Genomic DNA, 23,009 nt, shown 5'->3' on the forward strand with positions numbered 1-23,009 from the left:
GCTCAGTGCTCCAAAGTACTTTTTTCGGATGAAAGCAAATTTTGCATGTCATTCGGAAATCAAGGTGCCAGAGTCTGGAGGAAGACTGGGGAGAGGGAAATGCCAAAATGCCTGAAGTCCAGTGTCAAGTACCCACAGTCAGTGATGCTGGTGTTGGTCCACTGTGTTTTATCAAGGGCAGGGTCAATGCAGCTAGCTATCAGGAGATTTTGGAGCACTTCATGCTTCCATCTGCTGAAAAGCTTTATGGAGATGAAGATTTCATTTTTCAGCACGACCTGGCACCTGCTCACAGTGCCAAAACCACTGGTAAATGGTTTACTGACCATGGTATTACTGTGCTCAATTGGCCTGCCAACTCTCCTGACCTGAACCCCATAGAGAATCTGTGGGATATTGTGAAGAGAAAGTTGAGAGACGCAAGACCCAACACTCTGGATGAGCTTAAGGCCGCTATCGAAGCATCCTGGGCCTCCATAACACCTCAGCAGTGCCACAGGCTGATTGCCTCCATGCCACGCCGCATTGAAGCAGTCATTTCTGCAAAAGGATTCCCGACCAAGTATTGAGTGCATAACTCAACATAATTATTTGAAGGTTTATATTAAAACACTTTTCTTTTATTGGTCTGATGAAATATGCTAATTTTTTGAGATAGGAATTTTGGGTTTTTATGAGCTGTATGCCAAAATCATCAATATTAAAACAATAAAAGGCTTGAACTACTTCAGTTGTGTTGTAATGAATCTAAAATATATGAAAGTCTAATGTTTATCAGTACATTACAGAAAATAATGAACTTTATCACAATATGCTAATTTTTTGAGAAGGACCTGTATGTTGCCCCAAAAACACATGCAAATTAGATTTAGTTTATAGATGCATTGTATATAATGAGAAAACCTGTTTATGGCCATTTTGCAGAAAGAAAAATGGTATATCAAATCATTCTGTTATAACATAGTTGAGAATCATCTTTATATAAAGTTTGGTTAATTTTTTTTAAATAAATACTGAAAACTAAAATTGTATTGGTGATTTAAAAAATCAGTTGTTTTTGCCTATGCATGTTCATTCATGTCTTTTTATTTTTTTATTTATTTTTTTAATTGAGTCTTGATGTCCTCTACTGAGGACATAGCATAACTTATGAATGAAATATCATTTTAAATAATTTTTTTAATGCTCTAAACAATGAAATGACATGGAAAAAAAAAACATTTTTTGCTTAAAACTTTATTTTATTAAACACACTAGTACCAGTTGGTGGCGGTAAAGCAGCATTCCGTTGTTTGCCAACCACCAATAAACCCGAGAAGAAGAGGAGGATTTCTGCGCATGCGCATTTTCACCCTGGGGCGACTGTTCCGAGTCGAAAACGAAAGTAAACTCGAACGGAAAATGCGAAAGTTTTGAAGATATAAAAACGGCCATAAACATCACATTAAGGTAAGTTTATTTATCAGCTTTTGGTATTATTTCATATTATTGTAGATTTGTTTCGCGTCTCTGTCGTGTTATATCCAAACTTTAAACATTAACACCATTTGAGTTGTGACGCTAAAGTTTATAATGAGGTTCTGCTTTTAGTTTAGATTAATCACATGATAACACGTTTTAATAATATATTTACGCTATAGTTGTGTAGTAGCCTATTTGAGGATTTATGGTAGCCTATTTTTAATTTGAATTGGCTAATTTAGTAATGTTTGTATATAATTGGGATTATTAAAGTAGCAACAGTTTATGTAAAAATCACTTTAAAGATGTATGTTTTTCAGTTTAATTCACTGTGATAACGTTCGAAAGTTATAGGCAAGGCAAGTTTATTTATATAGCACATTTCATACACAATGGTAATTCAAATTTATAGTTGAGTAGGACATTGCTGCCATCTACTGGAAATCAAACACTTCTCAAATTGATGTTAAGAGAAGATTAAACAGCAGCCTACTGTATGCTAGAGAACTGTTCAAATGAATGCAGTTTTGTGCAGGAATACCAGATCTAATTATTCTTACTGTTTGTGTATAATTTAAAATGTGACTTAGGCAGCACCTATATTTTTATAGTTCCACTAAAAACAATTTAAAATAAGGTTAATTTTCAATAACATTAACAAAAATAATAAATACTGCAACAAATGTATTGTTCATTGTTAGTTGAAGTTAGTTAATTCATTCATAATGTTAATGTGATGCAAGGGGCAAAATCTTGCCTAGGGCAGCAAATTGGCCAGGGCCAACCCTGTCAGCAAAAGGTAGAAATAACTTACTTAAAACCAGTTTTTAGCTGCTGAAAATAATAGTATTCTAATAATTTTGGCCATTTATATAAAACCTTAATTTTTAATCCAAATGAACAAAATGCTGCACAATTCTCCACCAGATTTATTATGCTGCACGCAAGTTCAGGCTGACTCAAAAACTTCCGTACACGAGCTGAGACCAGATGTGAGATTTGATCGTAGCCACCACTCGAAGTCCATATTGATGAATTCCAAGTTTATGTGTCATTTGTTCTCTTATGTTTCCATATGCAGGTGTGAAGTCAGTTTGTCATTATGCAGAACAGAGAGATCAGTGAGAGATCTTCATCTGCAGATCCCAGCTGTGAGTCTCTGAGGAGTGACGAATCTTTGCAGAGTCTTTCTATTAAATTCAGTGATGATCCAGGGACCTCTGACCCCAGGTGAGATATAGTTCAGTATTCAGGTCAATTCTTGCTGCACCAATAAACACAACCAGCTAGTGCTGAGCGGTATACAGGTTCACACAAAATACCGGTGTATGCCGCTTAAACAATGTTCGGAATGCGACACTGTTTGAGAGGGGTCTCTTTTCACTGTTGTACTGTGGTGAGGCCACAGCTGTATGTGTTACAGCGTGACGGTGAAGATGGATAGGATAGACATTGAAATTACCAAAACTGAAGCTGTAGAACTAGCACTAGATGAGTCCTCTGCACAATCTGACTCTGCTGCAGCCTAGATTTAAACTGCTGGTTTCGTCTGGACGGGAGGGAGTTCAGCTTCCTGACAGCCTGATGTATGAAGCTGTCGATCTTCTATGCTGCTCTCACTATGTGTTGAAGTGACTTGCGGCAGGATGCGTTGCAAGCGCCATACCACACAGTGATGCAGCTAGTTAGGATGCTCTCGATGGTGCCTCTGTAGAAGGTGCACATGATTGGGGTCGGGGCTCTGGCTCTTCTGAGTTTGCGTAGGAAGTAGAGACGCTGCTGTGCTTTCTTGGCCAGTGCTACAGTGTTGTTAGTCCAGGAGAGGTCCTCTGTGATGTGCACACCCAGGAACTTGGTGCTGCTCACTCTCTCCACAGTTGCACCGTTGATGGTCAGAGGGGCATGCTGAGTGTGTACTCTCCTGAAGTCAACAACAATCTCCTTCGTCTTCTCCACATTCAGAGAGAGATTGTTGTCACTGCACCACCCGGCCAGGCGGCTCACCTCGCTCCTGTAGTTTGTCTCATCTCTGTTGCTGATGAGACCCACCACAGTCGTGTCATCCGCAAACTTAATGAAGAGGTTGGAGTTGTGTGACGGTGTGCAGTCGTGGGTCAGCAAAGTGAAGAGGAGGGGGCTCAGCACACATCCTTGGGGGGCCCCAGTGTTCAGTGTGATGGTGCTGGATGTGTTAATGCCGACCCGTACTGCCTGAGGTCTCCCGGTCAGGAAGTCCAACAGCCAGTTGCACAGAGAGGTGTTCAGCCCCAGCTGGACCAGTTTGTGAGTGAGCTGTTGAGGGATGATTGTGTTGAATGCTGAACTGAAGTCTATGAACAGCATCCTGACATATGAGTCTTTTTTGTACAGATGTGTGAGGGCTGGGTGGAGGGCAGTGGTGATGGCATCATCGGTCGAGCGGTTGGACCTCAAAACAGTCTTGAAGTGCCTCTGACGATCCTTCCGGCCACACTTGTATCTGTTTGTGTATTGGTTTGATGGCTTTAACGAGCGGTCTGTATGCAGGCATTAGCATGACAATGATGTGGTCTGAGGCTCCGAGGTGGAGGAGGGGGAGGGCCTTGTACTAGTGTACTAGTGTATTCAGCATTAGATTTAGCAACTTTCAGTCCCTTAGCAGCTTTTTAACATAACAGGTTCATACTGACAAGAAATATTTTAGCAGAATTTATTTTTCAGTCAGAATTATTATGCTGCTATTCTGCTGTGCGTTGCGTGTTTGACATGAATTTGCGCACCGTGCTCATTCATTGACACCTGTACTTATAAAAAATGACTGAACAGTAGACGGAACTAAAGGAAGAATGATTTCTGTGTTTTGATCAGGATCTCCAGGAGAAGGAAGAGGAAGAGATCTTCATCTCCTGATCACAGCTGTGTGTCTCTGAAGAGTGACAGATCCATGCATGATCCTCCTAAATTCAGTGATGATCCAGTAACCTCTGACCCCAGGTAAGGATAAACGTGTAGTGATGACTGAACTGATTTATGGGAGTCAAAAACATGCTCGATGCACACAGACAAGACTCGACAAAATGAGCACATGTACTCCTGAAATAAGATAAGCGCAGTCAAGACAGACAGTCCTGACCTCTAGAAGTAGAACAGATAGCTACGAGATCCATCCATCTTCTTCCGCTTATCCGGGGCCGGGTCGCGGGGGCAGCAGTCTAAGCAGAGATGCCCAGACTTCCCTCTCCCTAGACACTTCCTCCAGCTCTTCCGGGGGGACACCGAGGCGTTCCCAGGCCAGCCGGGAGACATAGTCTCTCCAGCGTGTCCTAGGTCTTCCCCGGGGTCTCCTCCCAGTGGGACGCGCCCGGAACACCTTCCCGGGAAGGCGTCCAGGAGGCACCCGGAACAGATGCCCGAGCCACCTCAGCTGACCCCTCTCAATGTGAAGGAGCAGCGGCTCTACTCTGAGCTCCTCCCGAGTGACCGAGCTTCTCACCCTATCTCTAAGGGATCGCCCAGCCACCCTGCGGAGAAAGCTCATTTCAGCCGCCTGTATCCGGGATCTTGTCCTTTCGGTCATGACCCAAAGCTCATGACCATAGGTGAGAGTAGGAACGTAGATTGACCGGTAAATCGAGAGCTTCGCCTTGCGGCTCAGCTGTTTCTTCACCACGACAGACCGGTACATCGACCGCATTACTGCAGAAGCTGCACCGATCCGTCTGTCAATCTCCCATTCCATCCTTCCCTCACTCGTGAACAAGACCCCAAGATACTTAAACTCCTCCACTTGAGGCAGGAACTCTCCACCAACCTGAAGTGGGCAAACCACCCTTTTCCGACTGAGGACCATGGCCTCGGATTTGGAGGTGCTGATTCTCATCCCAGCCGCTTCACACTCGGCTGCAAACCGTCCCAGTGCATGCTGAAGGTCCTGGCTTGATGAAGCCAACACGACAACGTCATCTGCAAAAAGCAGAGACGAAATCGTGTGGTCACCAAACCTGACACCCTCCGGCCCCTGGCTGCGCCTAGAAATTCTGTCCATAACAATTATGAACAGAACCGGCGACAAAGGGCAGCCCTGCCGGAGTCCAACATGCACAGGGAACAAGTCTGACTTACTGCCGGCAATGCGAACCAAGCTCCTGCTTCGGTCATACAGGGACCGGACAGCCCTTAGTAAAGGACCCCGGACCCCATACTCCCGGAGCACCCTCCACAGGCCACCGCGAGGGACACAGTCGAATGCCTTCTCCAAATCCACAAAACACGTGGACTGGTTGGGCAAACTCCCATGAACCCTCCAGCACCCTGTAGAGGGTATAGAGCTGGTCCAGTGTTCCACGGCCCGGACGAAAACCACACTGTTCCTCCTGAATCCGAGGTTCTACTATCGGCCGTATTCTCCTCTCCAGTACCCTGGCATAGACTTTCCCAGGGAGGCTGAGAAGTGTGATCCCCCTGTAGTTGGAACACACCCTCCGGTCCCCCTTCTTAAAAAGAGGGACCACCACCCCGGTCTGCCACCCCAGAGGCACTGTCCCCGACCGCCACGCGATGCTGCAGAGGCGTGTCAGCCAAGACAGCCCCACAACATCCAGAGACTTGAGGTACTCAGGGCGGATCTCATCCACCCCCGGTGCCCTGCCACTGAGGAGTTTCTTGACTACCTCGGTGACTTCAGCTTGGGTGATGGACGAGTCCACCTCTGAGCCCTCAGCCTCTGAATCCTCAATGGAAGACGTGACGGCGGGATTGAGGAGATCCTCGAAGTATTCCTTCCACCATCCAACGATATCCCCAGTCGAGGTCAGCAGCTCCCCACCTCTACTGTAAACAGCGTTGGTAGGGCACTGCTTCCCTCTCCTGAGGCGCCGGACGGTTTGCCAGAATCTCTTCGAGGCCAGCCGATAGTCCTTCTCCATAGCCTCACCGAACTCCTCAGGCCCGAGTTTTTGCCTCCACAACCACCCGGGCTGCAGTTCGCTTGGCCTGTCGGTACCCGTCAGCTGCCTCAGGAGTCCTACAAGCCAGCCAGGCCCGATAGGACTCCTTCTTCAGCTTGACGTCATCCCTTACTTCCGGTGTCCACCACCTGGTTCGGGGATTGCCGCCTCGACAGGCACCGTAGACCTTATGGCCACAGCTCCGAGTGGCCGCTTCGACAATGGAGGTGGAGAACATGGTCCACTCGGACTCAATATCTCCAGCCTCCCTCGGGATCCGGTCGAAGCTCCGCCGGAGGTGGGAGTTGAAGATCTCTCTGACAGGAGACTCGGCCAAACGTTCCCAGCAGACCCTCACAGTACGCTTGGGTCTGCCGAGTCTGTCCAGCTTCCTCCCCCGCCATCGGATCCAACTCACCACCAGGTGGTGATCAGTTGACAGCTCCTCCCCTCTCTTTACCCGAGTGTCCAAGACATACGGCCGCAGGTCAGATGAAACGACCACAAAGTCGATCATCGACCTACGGCCTAGGGTGTCCTGGTGCCATGTGCACTGATGGACACCCTTATGCTTGAACATGGTGTTCGTTATGGACAAACTGTAACTTGCACAGAAGTCCAATAACTGAACACCACTCGGGTTCAGATCAGGGGGGCCGTTCCTCCAAATCACGCCCCTCCAGGTGTCACTGTCGCTACCCACGTGGGCATTGAAGTCTCCCAGTAGAACGACGGAGTCCCTGGTTGGAGCACTTTCCAGCACCCCTCCCAGAGACCCCAAGAAGGCCGGGTACTCTGCACTGCCGTTTGGCCCGTAGGCACACACGACAGTGAGAGACCTATCCCCTACCCGTAGGCGCAGGGAAACGACCCTCTCGTTCACCGGGGTGAACTCCAACACATGGCGGCTGAGCTGGGGGGCTATAAGCAAACCCACACCAGCCTGCCGCCTCTCACCATGGGCAACTCCAGAGTGGTGAAGAGTCCATCCCCTCTCGAGGAGTGTGGTTCCAGAGCCCAAGCCGTGCGTAGAGGTGATCCCGACTATCTCTAGTCGGAACCTCTCAACCTCAAGCACAATCTCAGGCTCCTTCCCCGCCAGCGAGGTGACATTCCACGTCCCTAGAGCTAGCTTCTGTGTCCACGGATCGGGTTGTCGAGGCCCCCGCCTTCGACTGCCGCCCAATCCTCTTAGCACCGACCCCTTACGGTCCCTCCTGCAGGTGGTGAGCCCACGGGAAGGCGGCCCCACGTCGCTCCTTCGGGCTGAGCCCGGCCGGACCCCATGGGGGGAGGCCCGGCCACCAGGCGCTCGCATACGAGCCCCAACCCCGGGCCTGGCTCCAGGGTGGGGCCCCGGCTGCGCCATAACAGGCGACGTCACGGTCCTCTGTTTATTTTTCTTCATAAGGGGGTTTTTGAACTGCTCTTAGTCTGACCCGTCGCCTAGGATCTGTTTGCCTTGGGAGACCCTACCAGGGGCATATAGCCCCGGACAACATAGCTCCTAGGTTCATTCGGGTACTCAAACCCCTCCACCACGTTAAGGTGGCAGTTCAAGGAGGGGGTGTATTCAGCACTAGATTTAGCAACTTTCAGTCCCTTAGCAGCTTTTTAACATAACAGGTTCATACTGACAAGAAATATTTTAGCAGAATTTATTTTTCAGTCAGAATTATTATGCTGCTATTCTGCTGTGCGTTGCGTGTTTGACATGAATTTGCGCACCGTGCTCATTCATTGACAACTGTACTTATAAAAAATGACTGAACAGTAAACGGAACTAAAGGAAGAATGATTTCTGTGTTTTGATCAGGATCTCCAGGAGGAGGAAGAGATCTTCATCTCCTGATCACAGCTGTGTGTCTCTGAAGAGTGACAGATCCATGCATGATCCTCCTAAATTCAGTGATGATCCAGTAACCTCTGACCCCAGGTAAGGATAAACGTGTAGTGATGACTGAACTGATTTATGGGAGTCAAAAACACGCTCAATGCACACAGACAAGACTCGACAAAATGAGCACATGTACTCCTGAAATAAGCTAAGCACAGTCAAGACAGACAGTCCTGATCTCTAGAAGTAGAACAGATAGCTACGAGATCAAAGGCGGAAATCGCGTTATTGTCACTCATGTGCTGTGCTGCTGATAAACGTAATATAATTTCAGTTCTGTTGCTTTTATATGTATATAAATATGATGAACAAGACACTCAAAGTGCTTGCTATTTAATACCATACGAAAGAAAGGCGCATTTAGTCAAGTCAAGTCAAGTTGAGCTTTATTGTTATTCTGCTACATGTGGGGACATACAGTGGCACGAAATGTCGTGCCTCGCAGGACCACGGTGCTACATAAATACAGACATACAACAATGAAGTAAAAAACACTATAAACCAATACACAACTAACCTACTGACAGATTTAACTATAAGTATACTATGTATAAGTATGTGTATCCATGTTTCAGGAGGTAGGGGTTTGCATGGGGTTTCAGAGGGGGGCGGGGTGGTTTGAGTTCAGGTCTCTCACAGCCTGGGGGAAAAAGCTGTTGAGCAGTCTGGCGGAGCGGGCTCTGATGCTCCGGTACCGTCTTCCTGATGGTAGGAGCTGGAAGAGACTGTGGGAGGGATGGGTGGAGTCCTTCAGGATGCTGTTGGTTTTGCTGGAGCATCGTGTAAGGAAAATGTCCAGGATGGAGGGGAGAGGGGCACCGATGATCTTTGCAGCTGTGTTCACTGTCCGCTGGAGGGTCTTGCGGTCAGCAGCACTGCAGTTCCCGTACCAGACAGTGTTGCAGCTGGTCAGCACACTCTCAATGGTGCCTCTGTAGAATGTGGTGAGGATGGGTGGAGGGAGACTTGCTCTTTTCAGCCGGCGGAGAAAGTGTAGGCGCTGTTGTGCCTTTTTGGAGAGTGACATGGTGTTGGTGGTCCAGGTGAGATCCTCTGTGATGTGCACCCCCAGGAATTTAGTGCTGCTGACTCTCTCCACAGTCGAGCTGTCGATGGTCAGTGTGGGGTGGTCAACGGAGTTTCTCCTGAAGTCCATCACAACCTCCTTTATTTTCTCCACATTGAGGGACAGATTGTTAGTGCCACACCATTCAGCCAGGTGTGCCACTTCCTCTCTGTAGTGCGTTTCATCGTTGTTGCTGATGAGACCTACCACTGTTGTGTCATGAGCAAACTTGATGATGTGGTTGGAGCTGAACTTGGCAGTGCAGTCATGGGTCAGCAGGGTGAAGAGCAGCGGGCTGAGCACACAGCCTTGTGGAGCACCTGTGCTCAGTGTGGTAGTGCTCGAGGTGTTGTTGCCGACACGGACTGACTGAGGTCTTCCGGTTAGAAAGTCCAGGATCCAATTACAAAGGGAATTGTTAAGGCCCAGCAGGTTTAGTTTATTTATTAGCTGTTTTGGGATTATTGTGTTGAATGCCGAGCTGAAGTCAATGAACAGCATTCTAACATAGGAGTCTTTATTTTCTTGGTGGGTAAGAGCCAGGTTGAGGGTGGAGGAAATTGCATCGTCCGTAGAGCGGTTTGGACGGTATGCAAACTGGAGCGGGTCGGGTCGGGTTTTGATGTTGTGCAAGACTAGCCTCTCAAAGCACTTCATAATGATTGGAGTCAGTGCTATGGGACGGTAGTCATTGAGACAGGACACAGGTGATTTCTTTGGTACCGGATTGTTGTGGATTTGAGACATGTGGGGACGTGCCTGGCTCAGGGAGGTGTTGAAGATATCTGTAAGCACATCTGTCAGCTGTGCAGCACAGTCTCTCAAAACACGGCCAGGTATGTTGTCAGGACCCGCAGCCTTGCGTGGGTTAATCCTAGATAGGGTCTTCCTTACGTCGGCTGGAGACAGACAGAGCGCCCGGTCGTTGGGAGGTGTGGGCAGTTTTTGTGCAGGTGTGTCATTCTGCATTTCAAACCGTGAATAAAAGTGGTTGAGTGCATCGGGGAGGGATGTGTCCTCATCACAGGCCTGTGGCGGGGGCTTGTAGTCATGTATCATCCATTTCTACTTTAATACAAATTTTTATAGAAATATGACAACAATCACATATCTCAGACAGAGATCGCACTGTCATAGTGTTTGGGAATATTCAAGAATAATTTAAATACACAATCACATGAAATCAGATAAAAAAATTAACAAATAAAATATTTTAGCAGAGAACGCAGCATCACAGTTGTCTGAACCAATGAGCTGTCGTCAGTCAGTCGTTTCCCATCATGCTCTTGATCAGCACAGCAAGGTTATTATAGTTTTGAATTTTTAAATTCGTTTTATTTTAATATAGTTTTCAAATTTGCTAAGAAATTCAGTTTAGTTTTTATTAGTTTAATTAATATTTTTGTTAGTTTTAGTTTAGTTTGTATTTTGTGAACACATTTTTATTTCGTTTTTATATAGTTTAGTTTCCGTTTTAGTTTCAGTTTTAATTCAAGTTTAGCAGAATCAACAGATCACTTCCAGAGCGAAAGACTTAGCATAATTTAACCTTGAGTGAGGCAAACGTTTAGCGACTAAATTAACCCATGCTGAGATTGATAGATGGTAAAAGTATACAAATATACACCAAAGTAAGCAAGCCTTTTTACTACATAAATCTACACAAGTTGAGATTAATGTCATATCTAATGGTGTGTTGAGATTTTTAATATGAAAATAAACGTAGCGCAATTTGGTTATATGTCTTTTTTCTTATTTAACCATAATCATGATATTGTAACTGTCTTGTCTTGCGCACTTTTCTGTGAACATCCGCGCATAAATCATAACTGGGACTAATGAAATTCAATAATAACTGCAATCGTAGGCCTATTTGAAGGCTCACATTTGAATATGTTATTTTCTTTATTTATTTATGGTCTCGTCTGGTACAGAAATAAATGAGTGCTGCTGTGGGATAAGGGGTCGGGTGTTCTGTTAAGTACTGCTGGTGCACGTTTACCAAACAGGACCCGTGCAGGACTTTAAACCGCTTTGCGTCTCTCCGTCAGAGATGCGCCATTTACAGGTATTTCCCTAAACCGCCACACAGCTCATATATTTTTCAGCCAAGGTGTGAGAACGTAATGATTACGAAAACGATTATTTATTTTTGTTAATTATTATTTTATTTCAGTTAGTTTTTGTTTCGTTTTAGTTTTTCAAATATTTTGACATTTTTATTTTGTTTCAGTTTACGAAATAGTTTTTTCATCAATCGTTTTCGTCTTCATTTTAGTTTTCGTTTAAAATAACCTTGCAGCACAGTCGGTGGAGAGCAATCCGACAGCCGCCTCCCGGCGCGAGAGTTTTCTGGCACACGTCAGCATGACATCAGAACAAGGCGGAGTAACTCGGACACTTTTTATTTATTTATTTTAAAAGATGTTTATGGTAACTGTTATTTATTTGTTTTTCTCTTTATATTTCTTTTTTGTTATTACTATTATTTAGGTATTTACTGTTTTGTAGTCTGGCTGTGTATGTATTTTAATGCTTTGACTATTTCCTCTGTGAATGTTATATGTTTAATAATAAAAAATAAAAATAAAAAACTCGGACACTTTTCTAACCGGCATGCATCTCGCGGTGATCAACGGTGATGCAGATTTTGCTCATCTCAATCAAGCCTATTAAAAGACCAAACTCAGATCTTACTGATCATGCAAATGAGGATATGAACGCAAGTTACTGAACGCGCAAAACTGCACATTAATTTCCCATAAAGAAAACACTTAATGTGGTTTGTTGCCTCAGTGATAATAAATGATTAAATTCATTCAAATTAAATTTGTTAGCAGATATGAGCCCACAACCAACAAGTTTCACCAAACCATTTTTTCTCCCATAGAAAACCGGTTTGATATTTGCTGCATATTCACCTAGGCTGCTTTAGGGACCGTTTGCACATTTATCTCACAGTACAAAACTAAGTAATAATTTATTTAATTATTTAAATTTAATTATTACATTTCAATAATTTATTCAAATAAACGTTTACAGTAAATTAATAATTTACTCAAACTGACTAAAATATATTGAAAATATCTCACCTTAGACAATACTTTCCCTAAGTATGTACTCTACACAAATATTTTTAAGAAAGAAATTACAGTAATTCACCAAAATGTAATTTTCCGGCTCCAAATGTTGTATGTTACTAGGGACCAGACTGACTTACTACAGTTGAAATTTTGCCAACATCTTCCTCACTGTACATGCAGTATTTAATTATTCTTAAGAAATTACTGTAATTTACAAAGTTTTTTTTTTTTGCTCAAGTTAGTAGTACATTCCTAGTGACTAGACTGACTTACTATAGGTGAAATTTATAGTTTAAAATTTATAAATTTATAATACTATAGGTGCTAATACCTCCCTTAATGTACATAAAGTACATCAATATTTTATGCTACAACCCATGAACAATTCCTTTTTGGGGTCTTACAGATTTTTTTTTGTTTTTGTTTTAAATAATTGTAAATTGTAAGGGAGATATTGGCAAAATGTCAACGTACTACAACCTGTGGAACATGAAAAACCCTCATGTAGTTTAAAAAATAGATATATTTGTGTACTGTACATATCATAAGGGAGATATTGGCAAAACCTAACCTGTAGTAAGTCAGTTGTGTACCTAGCAACGTACTACAACCGTTGGAACATGAAAAAAAAAAAAAAAAAAATCTTTCCATGGATTATTTATATGTAAATAATTGTGTACTGTACATATATAAAAAGGGCGGTATTGGCACAATCTCATCTGTTGTAAATCATTATGAGCAATACAAGCTTTACAATTTGACAGTGTGTTATTTAAAATGTTCATTTTAATTTAAATACATTGGACGTTTTAACCCAGTCTGTGGAATTGTCAGACAGGGCCTTGTGATAACACGCCAATGCTTTCTCTGGTTTACATTTGCATCAACAATACACCTAGGCAGGCTTGAACTCCTTTTTTATGTCGATATAAAGTGGTTGCTTACTGTTAAAACTAATCGTGGTATTGATATCTTTGTAGGACTGTCGACTCTATAGATCAGTGGTAAGGGAAAGCAACGCAAATGCAGCGCGTTGCATTCTTCTGACCTCATTTGCTTGCCTGTATATAGTTGGCATAATCATCAGTAAAGTGTGTTCTGAGATCTGAGGTCTTATATCACTGTATTAGTGATATCACTGAGGTGCGTTACGCGTCGTTGGGGAAACCTGGAGTGTCTCATATGAGGGGAACTCCAGTATTACAGCACAGCATCACACAAGCCATAATACAAAGTTACAGAAACTAAGCAACCGAAATAAAGGCCCCGATAATCAAAACTTCTACTTAGCACTTGCTCCATTTCTGCAAATCAGTTTTTGTGAATGAATGACTTGATCCACATATGGCCTTCATTAAAAGCCGCTTGCGCCACCTGCTGGTGAGCGGCTGACATCAGCTGGAGATCATGCATCGGTGCTCTACTGCTATTCCTGCGGGTCCCGGATATGCACCGCTGATTTTTTCTGCCGAATTTTAACCCCTGAATTTATGGCAGCGAATTTGGAAAGTGAAATAAAATGACTGAAATTTGTCTGTCGAATATCATCGTATTTTTAAACAGATTGAATATTTTGGAAGTGAATTCTGGAAGGTGAATATGAATTATTGAATTTTTAATTATGAAAATGTGTGTGAAATATTTTGAATTTAAATATTCACAGCATGAAATCCGTGTAAAGTGATATTAAAATATGTGAGTTTGTCACACAACAGAAAAGTGTTATTAACCACCCAGCCAAATTTGAATGATAAAAAAAACGCCAAGTAATTAAAATAAGTTATCAAAATCTTTGAAAAATAAGCAGGGCTCTCAATCGCTGGGGGCGTGTCTGCTGTCGGCGCTGAAACCACGCCCACTACCGCTACAACCTGAATGGATGCTTCTGATACTACCTCTATACATGTTTGAGCGTGCAAGTTCGTTATTTAAATGCACTCAACGGTCATCAGCGCTGCAGTGAGCTGAAACCTTCTCGTCTCAAGGCGAGCGCGGCTCATGGTTGCTTAGCAATGGCAAACACCACGAGAGCGCGAGCTCCGGTGCGCTTTGAAAGAAGAGAAAGCGGTACAGCTCGCGTTTCTAGATGCGAATTGTGAACGCTCCATGTTTTTAAATTGTATGTATTCTGCCACATATTGATGTCTCTGGGCTAAGACCCGGGTATCCATTCACCCTAGAACCATCCCTGCCTAGAATCTGTATATCTAACATCACAGACATTCAAAAAGACAAAGTAAGAACTTGACCTCTCAACATACTTATTATAGTTTTAGGGGCGGGGCCACACTCGGTGGCTCCATTGCGTCATCGAGCCACCGTTTTAGTCCCGCCCAAAAAACCTGAACACAGAATTGATGAAAAACTGTTTAACGGTTTAACTCCACAATTCAGTACTACATAGTTCAGAGTCTTTGTAATGTGTTTCAGCAACACATTTCTAACGTTTGTAATGTGTTTAGAAACAATTCTCAGAATTCTCTTTAAATAAACAACTATGTTAAATTTCAGGACTTAAAAATGCAATCCCTGTAAATACAAGGCATTAAAATGCAAGCACTGTTAATTGCAATGCATCGTTTTTTTCGATTTGTGGAATTCAGCATGCTTTATGTTTCAGAACCTTCTGCTTCCATAGAATGGAAACGAACAAAGTTTTGACAGGAACATAACCAGAAACTGAAACGAAATCAAATTGAATAGTTCCGAACAGAATCGAAAATTTTAAATGGCCATTATCCGGTTAACCCTCTAAGTGCCAAATTTACAAAATTGCGACAAGGCGTCATACTTCATGAAATACGCTGTAGTTCCTAATATGGTGTAATATCTCATTTGTATTCCCTTCCACTAGATGGCAGACATGTAGTACTTCGATTCTAGACCAAAATTGTTTGAGGAAATAGCAGAGCAAGTGAGCTATCGTGTCACTGATGCGGAAGCAATTCAGTTCATAGTAAATTGTGAGATTTGTCAGAGAAAATCGACAAATGGCTAATAAAAAGTTGTACTGTGAGGATGTGTTGCAAATGTCATTCGCCGATTCTGACTCTGAAGGGGAATATTTGCCTTTTGGAAATGACGATCGGCCGTCTAATGATCGCGCTTCTCCCGGTACATCTTTTCCGCGCAATGGTGCCGCTGCTCAAGGCGCGATCGTTCACAAAGCACAAACAAGTGATCATTTCAACACTTTGCCCAACGGGGATGGGGGTGGCAGGGGTGGACGTGGTCTTAGTGTCTATAGGAGAGCTGTTGCTCTCTGATGATCGGCCAGATTGCGCCGTTTGTTCTGAGCGCTGTTTGTTCTGTTCTGTTTGTTCTGAGCTCCAAGGGCCGCCGGCAGACAGGTGCAGTCAGTGGGGGGTAGGTCTGTGCGCTGTGCCATGCAATGAGAGGTACCATACTCTCAAGAATGAGTATATTTACACCCCACATAAACTTTCGGTCATGCCCAACATTTTTCTAATTTACAGTAGATCTCTATCTTTAAGCCCTTTCAAGACACAAGCTTTTGAAATCTTGATGTCAAAATCCAGCATTTTTTCCAAAAAACCCTGGCGCCTAAAGGGTTAATAACGTTATTTTAGTGTTTAATATTTGAATTTTGCTGCCAACCAATCACAATTCAAGTAGTACGGCTTTTACAAATGTGACGTGAACGCACCAACGAGTGAAATGCCCGCGCTCAGCTGTAAATTCATCATAGGTAAGTAGCAATGGCAATGCCCCGGCATTAGTTTATCCAAGGATATTCTCGAACCGCCAAGCATTTAGCCTACATTTAGCCTAATTAAAAATGAATAGCAGGTAATATGCAGCTTACTGTGTGTTTTGAAACCAGTAAAAATTGCAGGATAGTGTTGAACACGGATTCAACAAGGTCACATCATGCACCTGCAGACTGTTCATTATCAAACTAAAATACAGTTAAAGAAACGTATAAAAAGTTACTACTTGATTTAAATAGTCTGTACAATCTGTGCCGTTCACCGTGACCGATGTGACAGATGATGCTTTTTGTCGATAATGTGGGTGAAATACAAAGCCTAGTTTACATAATAATGTTTTAGCATCCAGATTGCAAATATGGAAACATTCGGATTCGTGCAGAATGAGAGGTTTTTCCCCTCAAAATGCTATTTTATTTGACTAGTGTTTTTTAGCTATGCAGCAAACATTTTTAAATATCTTGAAAGAAATACTTGAAGGCAAAAAGTACAAAAAGCTAAATTAGTTGGAGTTTTTTAAACTCGGCTGTTGGACACATCCCAAAGGGTGTCTTAGCTTAGGGTGTTGCCATATTTATCCTTCCAATAAATAAATCAATGCATTTTCTTATTAGTCACATGATCTGAATTTTCCTACTCTTGCAGAGTATAATTTGGACAATGGTTTCCATAACAAGAATATGAAACATTTTAAAAAGAATTGATTGACAGAAACGTTTAAGAGAGTATTTTCAAACTCATGCATACAAACAGAAATATAAACCCTTAAGCTATTCAGTAGTTATTAAAAGGACATACACAATGAGTGATTAGAACATGATAGATATTCGTTTACAAATCCTTTTGAGATCATTTTGGTGCATCTACATATGTAAGTCAGTCTCTGTGTCATTCTGTAAATCTGAGGATGTATTCTGTGAGGAACGAAAGGTCACAAGATCTAGAAGGAGCCTGCTCTTCGTCCCGAGTGGGGGAAAACCCAAGGAAGTCTCAACCAATGATTTTCTTCATTGTTTTACTCGTCATTATCATGATGTTGTCTCTTTGATCATTAACTTTGAGTTGCTGATTTGGGATGATCAATAAGTGTTCTTTTGTGTTAATGCTGCAAGCTGTTCAAAGCTGCGAGAGAGTTGGTTGGTTAGCTTTGCTTCAGGCTGGCTGGCGCTAGGATCTGATTTACGGTCATCCATGTTGTCTTAGGCCTCTTTGTGTAATTTGGCTCCTCATGTTTCAACAATGTTCTGATCGAATCTTAAAGGGGTCTTATTATACTCTTTTACAAAGTCTTAATTTTGTTTTAGGGGTGTACTAGAACAAGGGTTGCCACTAATGACTAATCTACACTATTAATTTCCCACAAAAAAAATCAACAATTTTACTTAAGAATATTTTATTAAACCAAACGAAATCCAAATTTCTATTAAATAATTTTTTAAAGCAAAGAAAGGAGAATTTACCAGAAGTATTATATACCAGAATTTATTTAGGAGAATTGTTTTTATTATTAATATTATTTTCGGGAATACAAATAAATGTGAGCAATAGCCTTTACATTTACTTAAAATACATATAGCAGTGAGGCAATAATAATTAGTTCAAATACAAGTATCAAAAGCAAGATATGGTTTTATTGAACAAAACTGTTAAAATACATAATGTATTATAAACAATAGAGCTTATGTAGATTACGCATCACAACAAAGGCCTGCAGGGGACGCCAACGGCCTGACGATTGTTTTTATACATTACTGTTTAATATTGACCAAGCACCATTTAATTCAAATATCCACTTAATCTTTAATATTTGGCCATTTCTTTAGGACAGAAATGCTATAGCTGCTGTAATTACATGAATATGTGGACATCAAACCGTGTAACTCAGAGTGAGGGTTTGAGCTTTTATTTTGAAATCGCGATGTCCTGTTTTTGTGTAGATTTATAAATGATTTACCTCACAAATCTGATGAAATTGCATTCCCAGATGAAGGTTATAATAAACCCAAACTCACAACAACATGCAGAGATGGAGTTTGAGACGCTCCACATGTAAATGATAACAGTTCTGTGGAGCTACTGTGAACGGAGCCGGTGTGAGACGCACGAGCTTAACCTACACGCATGGAAATAATTAAACTGCATATACTGTATTAGAACCGCATCGCATATAATGATTTAATTAAATCATAGCTTTTGTGGATTCACAATTATGCTTAATTATGATTTTTAAAAGGTATAGTATAAACAGAGCACGTGCGATCGTAAATCTCGAAAGTGAAAGTGAAACTAGAAAGCGATCTAGCATTTGAAAGCAGTTTCAGTGCACCGCATATTAATAGCAGCTTCCTGATGCCCGCATTTTATTTACAGTATAATTACCCAACGATATAACTATGTGAGAAAGTATCGAAATATATATTTTCCCTGTGTTTCCTTCCTGCTGTGTGAGCTACTGAAATGAGCCACACTGTGAAACAGCCAATCAGAGTAGAGCTCCACATTATTATTCATGACCCTTCCAAATAAAGTAATAACAGACCATTTCATTCTAGGGACAAATCCTACGGTTTTAAATGGAGATACAGTTTCTGGAGATGTTTTGCCCTTAACTAAGCCACATACCTTCTATGTAAATATCAGAGAACAATTCAAAATATTGTATCAATGCATTCTATGGCACCTTTAAATTGTCTGATTCACTCTGATATTGATTTAAAAAAAAAAAACTGGTATCGGATTAGAATTGGCCAATCAGATGCTAATGAAAATGGTAACATTCCATCACTAATCACAAGCAATCATCTGGCATAAATGTGCTCTGTTCACTGATTGTGATGCTTGTACTATTGGCGTATTGGTAAGCCCCTCCCATCGAACGCAGACTAGCCAATGGCAGTCGAGTATCAGTTGCACGGGGAGCAGAACTCAGACATCTTTAGATTTCAGTGCCATAGAGAAACATTGGAAGATCTGAAGCTTGCATCGGTTTGATGGGGTTTATGCTTCAAAAATGGAAAAAGGATGTGCCTGGGGTACTTGCAACACTGATTCCAGGTATCCTGAGAGGAAGGGCAATATAACTTATTTTAATACATTTCCTGAATCCAAACAAAACAGAGCAAAATGTCTCTAAGTATTCAACCCCAATACAAATGAAGACAAAAACGTTCATTTTCTGGTTTTCATACACTAATTAAGTTACAATTTTCATCTGCTCAAGCAGAACGTTAATGTTATCTTGTGTTTCAGCAAGGTATCTCTGGCTAACACTAGCTAACGTTAAAGTTAGTGAGTCCATGATAACATACAAACCTTAATAGCAAACTATTCTCACGTCTTGTACAGTGTAGGTCAAAAACACATAAATGAAGGTCTACATTTTAATGTCTCTCCATATTAAACTGGTTAAATGTACATTAAATTAATCGTACCCTGCGATACATGAACAGTGTTGATCCTGCATGTTGTCATCCGCAATCGTGATGACCGACTGTAATATGAGACTTCTCCCGCTTGCATTGTGATCTGTAAACCCTCTCTTCGAGTTACCCACCGTATTTATTTTTAAATATTTTATAAATCCCTCCATGGAATATTTAATTCCCATTTGGTGGCCTTCTGTGTCCAAAATTGTGCAAAAACATCATGGGACAAGGTTTTCGCACTGTAGTACATTGTAAGACAGTGTTTGTTCGAGTGAGCAACAGTAACTAAGGGGGGCGGGGCTTACCGATAGGTCAGTTGTGTCCTGACAGAGGACAACAATCTGTGGACAAAAAGGTCAGTGATGAAAAATTAACTTTGATCTCTCTTCTTACTCATTTCTTAAAGCTCTAAGTGAGTTCCTTTCCTCTGTCGCCTTTAGGTACTCGCTGGAGGATTGTAAGACACTCTTTTCCTTTTCTTTGCATTTTCCTATTTTTCTGCTATGGAACAATGTGCATTACAAAGAGTGTTAAACAGATCAACTGAAATTATACTGAAAATACAAGACTGACATCTCTATCAATTTAGATTCTAAATAATACATCCTTTCTTTTTTTTTTAAATATTTTTGATCTGTTCTTCTTTTGATATTTCAGCAGAGCACCTATTTCAGATGGAGAGCGAAGCATCTCTCGAGGAGCCGCCTCTGTCTTCTGTCTGAACAACACGAGCGTTACAACGTCTCTGAATAAACATGATCAACCAGTGAATGATGAACTTCAGAGATTCAAAGAGCAGCTCAAAACCAGCATGAAGAACAAGTATGAGAGATTATTTGAGGGGCTGAAACTGCAGGAGAATGAAACCCTCCTGAACAGAATCTACACACAGCTCTACATCATAGAGGGAGAGAGTGAAGGAGTGAATGAAGAACATGAGGTTTCACAGATGGAGAAAACAGCCAGAACACAACACTCACAAGACTCTCCAATCTACTGCAATGACATCTTTAAAGCCTCACCTGAAGCAGGATGTGAGGAGAAAGACCAGATCAAGACTGTTCTTACTAAAGGCATCGCTGGAATCGGAAAAACCGTCTCTGTGCAGAAGTTCATTCTGGACTGGGCCGAGGGAAAAGCCAATCAGGATGTAGATTTCATGTTTGTTCTTCCATTTCGAGAGCTGAACTTGATCCGAGATCATCAGTACAGTCTTCACAGACTTCTGCTGGACTTTCATCCTGAACTTCAAGATCTGGACTCAAAGATTTATGAGGAGTGTGAAGTTGTGTTCATCTTTGATGGTCTGGATGAAAGCAGAATCACACTGATGTTTTCTGACGCTCAGAAAGTTTGTGATGTGACTGAGACTTCATCAGTGGGTGTGTTGATGTCAAAGCTCATGAAAGGAGAGCTGCTTCCCTCTGCTCTCATCTGGATCACCTCCAGGCCAGCAGCAGCCAATCAGATCCCCTCCAAATACATCAACCGTCTGACAGAAATTCAGGGATTCAATGAGCCTCAGAAGGAGGAATATTTCAGGAAGAGAATCAGTGACCAGCATCAAGCCAGCAGAATCATCTCACACATCAGAAGAGCAAGAAGCCTCCACATCATGTGCCACATCCCCGTCTTCTGCTGGATCTCATCCACTGTGCTTCAGAAGCTCCTGGAAGAAGATCTGAGTTCAGAAATCCCTCAAACTCTGACTGAAATGTACATCCATTTCCTGCTGATTCAGATCAACATGAGGAACCAGAAGTATGAAGAGACAGATCCAGAGAAACTCCTGCAGTCCAACAGAGAAGTGATTATGAAACTTGCTGAAGTGGCTTTCAAACAGCTGATGAAGGGCAATGTGATGTTCTATGAGGAGGACCTGATTGAGAGCGGCATAGACGTCACTGACGCCTCAGTGTATTCTGGGATTTGCACTGAGATCTTTAAGGAGGAACCTGTGATTCATCAGAGGAAAGTCTACAGCTTCATCCATCTGAGTGTCCAGGAGTTTCTCGCTGCTTTCTATGCTTTTCACTACCATTTTTGTACTACAATGGAAGCACTAAAGTTTTTTGCACTGCATAATATGTTTGAGGCAGCAATAGACACAGCTCTACAAAGTAAAAATGGAGAGCTGGATCTGTTCCTGCGGTTCCTTCTGGGCGTCTCACTGGAGTCCAATCAGAGACTCTTACAGGATCTACTGATACACACAGAGAACAGCTCAGAGAGCATCAGGAGAACCACACAGTACATTAAAGAGAAGATCAAAGATGGACATGGACTCTCCACTGAAAGATCCATCAATCTATTCCTCTGTCTGCTGGAAGTGAAAGATCAGACTCTGTTCAGAGAGATTCAGGAGTTTGTGAAATCAGACAAACACTCAGAGAAGAAACTCTCTGCTGCTCACTGCTCAACAATCTCCTACATGCTTCAGATGTCAGAGGAGCCGCTGGATGAGCTGGACCCCATGAAATACAACACATTAGACGAGGGAAGAAGAAGACTGATACCAGCTGTGATCAACTGCAGAAAAGCTCTGTGAGTGTTTTCTTCTTGTATACTCATTGAAGTTACTTTTATACTTATTGAAATTTTTTATAACTTAGCAATCAGATGTAAGTCTTTTTTAAAGGTATTTAGAAATTCAATATAATTGTTCATTAGGTTGGCCAGAGGTGAGCAACCATTTTTTTCATGCAATGAAAAGTTTTTAGCCAATACCAGCATTTTTTATCATATTCACAAAACTTTCATGGCCCTCAGAATATTCTGTTATATATACATACGTAAGTCAATATGTCAAACAAAAAATCAGAGCCTCTGTTTAAAAAAAAATACACTGACCAAAATTATAAATGCAACACTTTTGTTTTTGCCCCCATTTTTCACGAGCTGAACTCAAAGATCTAAGACTTTTTCTATGTACACAAAAGGCATATTTCTCTCAAATATTGTTCACAAATCTGTCTAAATCTGTGTTAGTGAGCACTTCTCCTTTGCCGAGATAATCCACCCACCTCACAGGTGTGGCATATCAAGATGCTTATTAGACAGCATGATTATTGTACAGGTGTGCCTTAGGCTGGCCACAATAAAAGGCCACTCTAAAATGTGCAGTTTTACTGTGTTGGGGGGGGGGGGGTCCGAAAACCAGTCAGTATCTCGTGTGACCACCATTTGCCTCACGCAGTGCAACACATCTCCTTCGCATAGAGTTGATCAGGTTGTTGGTCCACTCCTCTTCAATGGCTGTGCGAAATTACTGGATATTGGCAGGAAGTGGAAAACGCTGTCGTATATGCCGATCCAGAGCATCCCATACATGCTCAATGGGTGACATGTCCGGTGAGTATGCTGGCCATGCAAGAACTGGGATGTTTTCAGCTTCCAGGAATTGTGTACAGATCCTTGCAAC

The 23,009-nt window shown here is 42.3% G+C and overlaps 1 protein-coding gene across 3 annotated transcripts in view; it reads left to right on the forward strand.

Moving 5' to 3' along the window:
• Positions 1-1,354: 1,354 nt before the first annotated feature.
• The window catches only part of LOC306874408 (protein NLRC3-like), a 33,312-nt gene continuing 11,657 nt past the window's right edge, over positions 1,355-23,009 (forward strand). The window contains exons 1-5 of one of the 3 annotated variants that reach the window (XM_079424437.1): positions 1,355-1,449; positions 2,543-2,691; positions 4,309-4,434; positions 8,203-8,322; positions 20,246-22,132. In XM_079424437.1, coding sequence (XP_079280563.1) covers positions 2,564-2,691; positions 4,309-4,434; positions 8,203-8,322; positions 20,246-22,132 — 2,261 coding nt within the window. In that variant the 5' untranslated portion in view covers positions 1,355-1,449; positions 2,543-2,563. Of the gene's footprint in view, positions 1,450-2,542; positions 2,692-3,831; positions 4,435-8,202; positions 8,323-20,245; positions 22,133-23,009 lie in introns of all 3 variants that reach the window. The other 2 variants (XM_079424439.1, XM_079424438.1) reach the window with 2 other exon arrangements.

This window comes from Barbus barbus, assembly GCF_936440315.1.
Source record: "Barbus barbus genome assembly, chromosome: 8".
Taxonomy (NCBI): Eukaryota; Metazoa; Chordata; class Actinopteri; order Cypriniformes; family Cyprinidae; genus Barbus; species Barbus barbus.